General features: G+C 58.2%; 1 protein-coding gene across 1 annotated transcript; it reads right to left on the reverse strand.

Moving 5' to 3' along the window:
• Positions 1-3,839: 3,839 nt before the first annotated feature.
• Positions 3,840-7,513, reverse strand: BHLHE40 (basic helix-loop-helix family member e40). Its single transcript, XM_038149578.1, has 5 exons — positions 7,204-7,513; positions 7,048-7,117; positions 6,749-6,856; positions 6,140-6,263; positions 3,840-5,089 (listed from the first exon to the last, which is right to left on the reverse strand). Exons 1-5 carry the CDS (start codon positions 7,281-7,283, stop codon positions 4,230-4,232), a joined length of 1,242 nt encoding a protein of 413 aa, XP_038005506.1. The 5' UTR covers positions 7,284-7,513; the 3' UTR covers positions 3,840-4,229.
• Between the last annotated feature and the right edge of the window lie 2,503 nt (positions 7,514-10,016).

Raw genomic sequence — 10,016 nt, forward strand, 5'->3', positions numbered from 1 at the left:
TCCTCCTTGTCTGACTTCAAGGAGTCGCTCGGGAAGCCCTATTTATGGGTTGAAATGCTGCTGAAAGAGTTATTGCTGTGTTATTCAGCTGTTGTGCCAAGCCTGCATGGGGATCGGGTTTCTGCTGAAAGGGTGCCAGGCACGTCTTTTTCCAGGAACCAGCAGCCGTATTTAGCCTCCGGCTGCACATGAAAGACTGCAGTCGGAAACGTGACATTGTGTCAACATTTGAGGCAGGTCAGAGCTGGGTGAGACCATGAAAACAAGCCCGGGAACTCAGCACACCCCGGCGGGGCGGGCGGCACGGGCTGCCCCGGGCTGGCACCGTGCCGGGGGTCGCCCCTCCATCCATCCATCCATCCATCCATCCATCCATCCATCCATCCATCCATCCATCCATCCATCCATCCATCCATCCATCCCCTCCTCCCGGGCAGGGATGCAGCTCTGCCAGGGCTGGGAGGGGCTGCTGGGTCCCCTCCCGGTGCCACACGGGTGCAGCCCCTGCCCCACAGAACTCACCTGTCCTGCTGCTGGCGCCGGGCCAGGGGGACAGGGAAAATTCCCAGCCCATAATAGTCTTTTGCTTCCTGGGTAAATGTTCTCTCTTCCACTTTTTCTGCAATTTTTTTCCAGCGAGACTGAGGATCTGGAAATCCTGCAAGTCATCCCACAGGACAAGGGGGGTCAGAATTTGAGGACCAAAGGGGAGTGAGAGCCATGGAAAGGAGCCAGAGATCCAGAGGGTCCCGAGGCTGGAGGCACCTCTGCACTGAGCACCAAGTCTGTCCCCAAATGGGGTTGTCACAGCCAGCCTCAGTAAGATCAATATTTAGCCCAAATTAAAGCAAACGTCACATGAACGCTGGGACACGTGGAGACCCCAAACACATTAAACCAGGCAGCATTTTTTTCTGGCATTACTTAAGCTCAGGTTTCTTTAGTTCTCACCACAGTCTAACAGAAGCATCAGCCCCTCCATGCGGGGTCCTGCAGATGCTCAGCCCAGGCCTGAGCAGTGCTGGCACAGTTGGACTCTTACACCACTCCCTGCATTTTGTGATTCACCTGCACAGTGAAACCCCCAAACACCCCCCCAGAACTGCCCGTGCCCCATCCACACACAGGCAGCACCACTGGGAAGCAGAGTCCTCCCGGCCATCCCTTTGCTTCACCCCTCTTTTGCCTTTGGGGGAGGTTTGGGGATGTTGTCATCTCATCTGGAGACCAGAAACCGGCACTGCTGCTGGAGAGGCTGGGAGGGAGCCCGTGCTGGGATGAGCACCCTGCCCTCTGGCTCATTTTGGGGGTAGGGGCAGCAGGCTGCCCCACCACCCACGGTGCCAGCTGGAATTCCCAAATCAGGGACACATGGGGGTGGCAGGGATCACTCGAGCACAGGCAGGACCTGACCCTCGCACCCCTCAGCCCAGGGGCCTGCTGGGCACCGTCCCGGGCAGCCCAGGCACAGGGGGCTGGAGTAAAACCAGTTTGCAGCGAGGCCCTTTCCTCCAGGAATGGGCAAAGCCTGTGGAGACCCCTCCGGGTGAGGGGCTGCCTCCTCCCCACAGAGCTGGGGGCCCAAACGCCAGACACAGGGAGCACAACGTGACATCAGGAGAGAGCGGGAAAGCCAGCCGGGCTCTCCTGGCACCTCCCTCGAGTCTGGAAGGAAAAAAATCCCCGAAGGTGCCAAGAGAGTTAAAATAAATAAATATCCCTGGTGACACGGGTAATGGGACCCTGAGCTCCTTCAGGCACCGACAGCAGAGGAGCTGTGGGGGGGAAAAAGAGAGCCCTGCTCCCCCCTGCACCCCAAAATCCCCACTCCTCCCTGCACCCTGAGATCCTGCTCCCCCTGCACCCCAAAATCCCTGCTCCCCCCTGCACCCTGAGATCCCCGCTCCTCCCTGCACCCTGAGATCCCTGCTCCTCCTCCCTGCACCCTGAGATCCCCGCTCCTCCCTGCACCCTGAGATCCCTGCTCCTCCCTGCACCCTGAGATCCCTGCTCCTCCCTGCACCCTGCTCCCCCCTGTGCCATCCCCTGCGGGACCAGACCATGTGGAATGACCCTGCTCAAACATTTCAAAGCACAGGAGGCAAACCCTTATCTTCCACAGGAAAAGAATTATTTTATTAAGCATTTTTAAACAGCTACTTAACATTTACTCAAGATAAAAATATGTACAATATCCCACCTTGAAGGCAGCTCTAAAATATAAACACTGTACCTCTCCCGAGAGAAAAACGGAATATTCTTCTCTTCAAAAAAAAAAAAGACAACCCAGAAACAAGAATACATTCATATTTCTCACTTCTTTATGCTCAAGTAGTTATACAAATAATAGACATCTGAAACGTTTTAACTTTTAATATATTTATATAATATATATATATTTATAACAGGATTTTACAAATAAAGGCAACAACTGTATACCAAAAAAAAAACCCAAAAAACCAACAACAAAATAAACGTTAGAACACAATCTGCAATCAAGCATAGTGCATCTCAACAGCTGGTGCAACGGGAGGGCGACGTGAGGATCCAGACAGGGGCTCTCAAAACCAGTGAGAAAAAAACCACCAAAGAGCACTGCCTTTGGCAGCGAAGTTTGGGGGTTTTGAACTGGAAAGAGGCTGAACTGGAGAGGATGTTCCTCTGTGGAGAAAGCCCCCTGCAGCTCGCGGGACGCACCAGCCCTCTCCCCTTCGCGCGGGGGGTGAGGCAGGCGTGCGGGAGGAAGCCAGCCCTCAAAAACCCGGGATCGGGCTCCTGGGAACCCAGCCCTGCCTGCCCCAAAGGCACTGCCAGGGCCGCGCTCAGCAGGGAGGGCACTGCCGCTGCCTCCGCAGAGAGCCCGAGCGCCCGGCAGGGCACACGATGGAGCCGGTGCCACCAGCGAGGCCACCCCGGGGCCAGCTCCTCCCGAGCCGGCCCAACGTAGCAGCTCGGGTTACAGGAAGGGCGCAGGTTAATTTATTTATTAGATGAACGCCATGGAAAGCTCCAAGCAGCAGCTACCTTTTATTTCTTGAAAAAAACATCTGTGTATCGGCAAAGGTGTGGAGAGAAACCCGTCTCAGGTCTGTCTGTCTGCCCGAGCTGCGTGTGACCAGGCAGTGACCGCTGCCCTGCTCCTCCTGGTGGCATTGCCACCACCGCCACCACCTCACAGTGGCCACTGCCCTGCTCCTCCTGGTGGCATTGCCACCACTGCCACAACCTCACAGTGGCCACTGCCCTGCTCCTCCTGGTGGCATTGCCACCACTGCCACAACCTCACAGTGGCCACTGCCCTGCTCTTCCTGGTGACATTGCCACCACTGCCACAACCTCACAGTGGCCACTGCCCTGCTCTTCCTGGTGACATTGCTGCTTCTGCAGTGACCACTGCCCTGCTCCTGCTGTGCTCACGATGGCATTGCCACCACCACAGTGCCACTGCCCTGCTCCTGCTGTGCTCACGATGGCATTGCCACCACCTCACCACAGTGCCACTGCCCTGCTCCTGCTGTTCTCTCGGTGGCACTGCAACCACCACAGATACCACTGCCCTGCTCCTGCTGTGCTCACAGTGGCATTGCCACCACCAGTGACCACTGCCCTGCTCCTCCTGTGCTCATGATGGCATTGCCACCACCACAGCACAGTGCCACTGCCCTGCTCATCCTGCACTCACGATGGCATTGCCACCACCACAGTGGCCACTGCCCTGCTCCTGCTGCGCTCACGGTGGCATTGCCACCACCACCCCCACACCTGGGGTCCCTGGGACAGCAGCCCAGCTCAGATGAGCCAGCGGGGCCGTTGCCTCCAGAGGTGCTCAGGGAAGTACCATGGTTTGTATTCACTTATTTTGTTTGCAGACCCTCAAAGCGGGTCTGCCCAATGGAATATTTCTTCACAGCTTTGCAATAGGTTCGCAGCTGACTGAGTCAACTGTCGCTCTGTAGACGTGGAGAGGGAAGAAGGGAAGGGGCCAAGCACAAAATCCTTCTTTAATCTTTTGGAAGTAGTTGTCAATGGCTAACCTGGGCGCATCCTTCATCCTTCTCCAAGCTACCTGACAAGTCAGAGAAAAGGGGATTTAGCTTCCTACGCACAGTGAACCTCGTCCCCACACCTCAGTCCAGCCAATATATAAAAGTGAAACAGTCTCTCAAACTAAAAAAAAAAAAAAAAAACCAAAAAAAGGAAAAAAAAGAGAAAAACCAGTCACACTGCGCTCAGTCTTTGGTTTCCAAGTTCAAAGGAGGAATCTGCTTCAAAGCTTGAAGCAGAGCCGAGGAGTCGATGGGGGAATGGGCCGGTACAGGAGAAGGGAGTCTCTGGGGCATCAGCAGAGGGGGGGAGATTTTGTCGGGGTTCATGAAGCCCGTCAGGGCCGCGGCAGAGGCCGGCAGGCTGGGGTACAGCACGGGAACCGAGGCCGGGTACCAGCACTTCTCCAGCATGGGCAGGTAGGCGGTGGCGGACGGCGGGATCAGGTAGAAAGGCAGGCACAGGGGAGGCTGGTGAGCGTGGGGGCCCAGGAAGCCGCCGGCAGGGCCCATCACGTCGCTGCCGAAAGGGCCCTCGTCCTGCGGCGACTCCAGCCTGCTCCTTTTGGCCGGCGGGTCCTCAGTCTCTTGCTTAATAGAGCTTATTCTCTCCTGGACAGCGTACTTGAGGTCGGTATCCTTTTTGAAATAGGGCTGTTCCGGTTTGGAGTCGCTTTTCTCCAGCTCTCCCCCGTACCCGCTGTCCGTGTCCGTGTCGCTGCCGCTCTGCTCCCCGCTGGAGTGAGCGAATGTCCGCTGGATCACGGGCACGCAGTTCTTCCCGTGGCCCTCGCCCGCCGCGCCCAGGGGCGCCGGCTTCTCCTTCAAGTCCAGCATTTTGGGAGGGACGTCCCCGGCCTTGCGGGCCGCCCCGCCCTGCAGCACCTCGCTGGCCATGCGGTGCAGGTGGCTGACCAGCTGCGACGACTTCAGCTCCTTGCCGTTCTCGTGCTTGGCCAGGTATTGCAGCATTTCCTTGGCGCACATCTGGAAACCGGATCGAAACATTTCCTGGCTGGAATCGAGGTTTCTCGATGACAGGTCACCTAAGGAAACATTAACAGAAAGAAATTAAAAATTAACAACATGCTAAATAGCTCCGTTTCCAGCTCCGAGGCCATGCTGGGCTTGGGTTACGGCACAGCCAGAGGGGAACGCGATGGCCAGGCTGGGCTCTGTGAACAGAAATCCCCAGATTTCTGCAGAAACGCACAATTCCACTGGAACATCCACCTGTCCACTTTTAAAGTAAAAGCGCCGCCTGCTCTTTTTTGTCATTTACTGTAAAATCCACTTTCGACAGGTACTGGAGTGCAAAGAGGGGAGTGAGTCAAGCTGCGGTTTCTCCAGGAAACCCCCGGGGAAGGCAGGGTGCACCTCGCCCTGCTCCTCGGGCCAGGGAGCTCCCGGCCCTGCCAGCAGCTCCGCCTGCCCCCGGGGACTCCGCCGCTCCGGCAGCTCCACTGCACTCCCTGTGGCTGCCGGGCCACGGCCGGCGCCTCCGAAAAATTCGGGTTTACTGTATCCGATTCACGTGAGAGCCACATGTGAAAACAGCAGGAGGAAGTGCATCTGAGGCTGATAAGCTGAAGCACGGGGTCCCCTCTGCCTGCAGAGCACAGGCCAGCTCGGTTATGAAGAAACTTAAAAAGGTGTCTATAGAAAGCAGATTTATATCTATTTCCAGAGAAAACAGCCAAATAAACCAGACTGGGTTATTCGGAGAGAATAATACCAATTTCCAAAGAAAACAGCCAAATAACCCAGACTGGGTTATCTAAAGCTCACAAACACAAATGGGGAGAATTGAACGGCTTTGGAGAGAACCTCACAGCAAACCTGGGCTGTAACTAAAACTACTTAAAACCCAGTTTAATTTCAAACAACTCCCGGGGCACGCTGCACTGACCATCTTGAGCAGTGCATCTTTTTTTGTGAAAGCTCATAAGCAAAGCCTGAGAAAATGACAGCAGGAAAGGCCAGGACTCCTGCCTCCTCCCTTCTCGGGAACAAGGTGTCACAACCGCGTTTCCCGGGCTCCCCGGGGAAAGCCCATCACACGCACACAGCCTCTGCCCTGCCGGCTGAGCACTCACCCGCCTGCAAGCCGCTCTGCAAAGCGATGATCTTCTGCTGCTGCTGCTCGATGAGGTTGGTCAGTGCCTTCACGTGCTTCAGGGTGAGCTCCAGAACCACAGCCTTCTCCAGGTGACCTAGAGTCTGGGAGCGCAGGGACAGGTTGGCACCCGCCGCCAGGAGCTGCCAGTGCCTTCCCGGGAGCCGCGGGAGGACGGGCACGGGGAGAGCCTCAGCAGGCAGGGCCCCCACCGGCAACACTCCAGGGAAAGAAGTTTAAAAGCAGGCTACGGAAAAGGCTCTCACGGAGCCCCGTGGGTACTTTGGGAGCAGCCGCATAGCCCGGGGAGAAGCGTTTTATTCATGGGTTCTGCTGCCCCTGCTGGCACCGTGACCGGGGAGCCCGGCCGGGGACGGCTCTCCTCCGGCAGCGGTGCCGGGCGGGCAGCTCCCGCAGGGATCCGCAGCTCCCGGGGAACTTTGGGATGCGCCTACAGCCTGCCCGGGCGTGCGGCACCGCGAAAAAAAAATTTAAAAAATAAAATAAAATAAAAAGCCACCCCAAATTGGCGGAGAAGCGGCAGCAGAGCGCCGGCCGCGGGGAGCCCCGTCCCTCCGCTCGCACCTACCGTGAGCTTGAGGTGCTCGGGCAGCAGGTCCTTCAGCTGCGCGATGCACTCGTTGATCCTGTCGCGCCTCTTCTTCTCGATCAGCCGGTGCGGCAGCTTGTAGGTCTCCTGCGGGGCCGGGGCAGCGGGGGGACAGCCGGTCAGCGGGGGGACAGCCCGGCCCGGCCCCGCTCCTCCCGTCCCGAGCGGCCCCCGCCCCGGCAGCGCACCGGCCGAGTCACCCCGTTAACCCCCGAGTCGCCCCGTTAACCCGCAGTTTACCTTACCGCCCCTCGCCGTACCCCGTCACCCCCGTTTACCTTGTTGTCCTCGCTCCTCTTTAAGCCCCTCCGGGGCTTGTACACCTGGTACATGTGCGCGAAGTCCAGCCTGCACGGGCGAAAGGAGAGCAGCGCGTTAGCCGCGTCCCGGAGCCGGCGGGGCCGCTCCCCCGGAGCCCCCCGAGCCCCGCTTACCCGGGCAGGTCTCCGCTCTCCAGGGCGGGCAGCTTGCCCAGGCAGCCGGGCGGGGGCTGCGCGCTGGGGATGCGCTCCATGGCGGGGGGCGCGGGCGGTGCGGGCGCTCAGGGGCTGCGGGCGCTGCCGGTGCCGGGGCCGGTGCCGGGGCCGGTGCCGGTGCCGGGGCCGCTGCTGCTCATGCCGCGCCCGCGCCGCGCGGGCTGAGGAGCGGCGGGCGGCCGCGGGCCGGGTTAAATGCGGGCGAGTGGGTGGACGGGAGCGACGTGCGGAGCCCTGTGACCGCCGGCACGTCTGGCGGCCCCGGCGCCCCCGCCCCGCCGTCACATGAGCCTCACGTGGCGGCGGCGCGGGGAGAGGCGGGGCCGCGGCTCCGGGCCCCCCCGCACGTGTGTCCCGGCGCGGCGGGGCCGCGGCTGGCGGCTTGGGGCCGCGCCGTGCCGTGCCGTGCCGTACAGTGCCTTGCTGTGCCGGGCTGTGCCGCTGCATGTCATAAAGTGCCATAGTGTGCCATACCGTGCCATACCATGTCATACCGTGCTGTGCCATACTGTGCCATACCGTGCCGTGCTGTACCATACCGTGCCATACCATGTCATACCGTGCAATACTGTGCCATCCATGTCATACCGTGCTATACCATGTCATACCGTGCCATGCTGTGCCATACCATGCCATAAGGTGTCATACTGTGCCATACCATGCCATAATGTGCCATGCTGTGCCATACCGTGCCATAAGGTGTCATACCGTGCCATACCGTGCCATGCTGTGCCATACCATGCCGTGCTGTGCCATACCATGCCGTGCTGTGCCATACCATGCCATAAGGTGTCATACCATGCCATACCGTGCCGTGCTGTGCCATACCGTGCCATAAGGTGTCATACCCTGCCATACCGTGCCATACCATGCCATACCGTGCTGTGCTGTGCCATACCATGCCATACCATGCCATACCGTGCTGTGCTGTGCCATACCATGCCATAAGGTGTCATACCCTGCCATACCGTGCCGTACCGTGTGGTACCACTGCTGTGTTCCGAGATCAGGGAGGAAATAAATAAAAATCATCCCCAAAGTGACACAGGCACACAAGACAGACCCGGAGAGAGCTGCAGCTGCGGAAGTGTGGAAATGGGGGGGGATAAAAATAAGTGAGGGTCGACAAAATGTGGCTCTGGGGAAGTGGTGGTGCTGCAGGGAAGTTTTGGGGTGGTAGGACCCCATCCCTGGGGGTATCCAGGGCTTGGAGTAACTCGCTCCAGTGAAAGGTATCCATCCCTGCCCACGGCAGGGGGCTGGAATGAGGCGGGCTTTAACGTCCCTTCCAACCCAAACCATTCTGTGATTCTACGATCAGCAGGAAATTCTCCCCTGGCAGGGTGGGGGGGCCCTGGCACAGGTTCCCAGAGCAGCTGTGGCTGCCCCTGGATCCCTGGAAGTGTTGCATGGAACAGCCGGGTCCAGTGGAAGGTGTCCCTGTGCATGGCAGGGGTGGAACGATGACGATAATTTCAGGTCCCCTCCATGCCATGCCATGCCATGCCATGCCATGCCATGCCATGCCATGCCCGTGCCAGCCCGTGGACGCCAGCGGTTGCACAACGCCGAGCGATGATAATGCTTTGTGTGTGCCTGCCAAGGCAGAGCTCTCCTGAAGGGCTGTGGTCACTTCCCTGCTGACTGCTGAGCAAGTAGAGGCAGGCTCAGCTGATAAAAGGTGCATTTACCGAGATAAGGGAACAGCAGAGCCCCAGCACCCAGCTGCTGCTATTTCCTGCAGAGTCCTGGCTGCTCCAGCTCGGGAGGAATCCCAGGGCAGGAGGTGCTACCTGAGAGCACAGACAGGTTTTAGATGGGCGATGGAGATAGGCTGTTTAAAGCTTACCCCCCTCCAAAGGTGTCTGCTGTTACCAGGAAGAATCCCAAGGGAAGTCAGAGCGTCAGAAAGATGCTAGCCACAAATGTAAGGTCTATAAAACCCCAAAATCTCCCCTACAAGCTCCCGGCGGCACCTGCAGTGTGAACACACGGCACTGTATCAGTGACATGGGGCTCCCACAAAACAGATGCTTGGCTTGTCCCACTCAACATGGTCCTCTCAGTGTTCTACACCCGAGCCTGCAAACCTGGCGATTATGGCCAGGACCATGGGATCCCAGAATGGTTTGGGTTGGGAGGGACCTCAAAGACATCTCAGTCCAGCTCCCTGCCGTGGGCAGGACTTGAGGGTCTCTGTGGTGCCGCAGCCCTGGTGCACCGTGGGGGACAGGAGTTGGGGACAGAGCTCTGAGTGGCACAGAACCACAGCTCTGGGCTCCCACAGCAGAGCTGCCCTTTCCTGCAGGCGCTGACCAGACTCAGCAATAACCAGGGGGGTGATGTGTTTGTCCCTGCTGCAGCTCAGGGGACTGTACCCAGCCTCAGAAAGGAGCCCTGGAGCAGAGCTCCGCTCTCTCTGTGCCCCCAAGACCAAAGATGTTATTTTCCAAACAAAGGGTGAAAGAAACACAGACAATTTTTCATCTGTCCCATCACTGACCCTTTGTCCAAGGCAACAGAAATAATTAGAGCTTGCTGCAGCCTTTTGCTAATGAAAAATGAGGTTTGGGGCCAACCTGCTCCGCATTTGGAGTTCAGGCTCCAAGAGTACGTGGACGGCTTCATGCCCCTGGATTGTCTGACTCCTGCATGCTCCTTCAGATATTCGGTACATTCCTGCAGTGGGTGGTGAGCCACAAATCAGGGTCAGAGGTAATCCCCAATTATTTAGCCCTTTTACTGTTCTCATGCTTGCCAAACAATTCTCC

Source organism: Motacilla alba, chromosome 12 (genome assembly GCF_015832195.1).
Source record: "Motacilla alba alba isolate MOTALB_02 chromosome 12, Motacilla_alba_V1.0_pri, whole genome shotgun sequence".
NCBI lineage: Eukaryota > Metazoa > Chordata > Aves > Passeriformes > Motacillidae > Motacilla > Motacilla alba.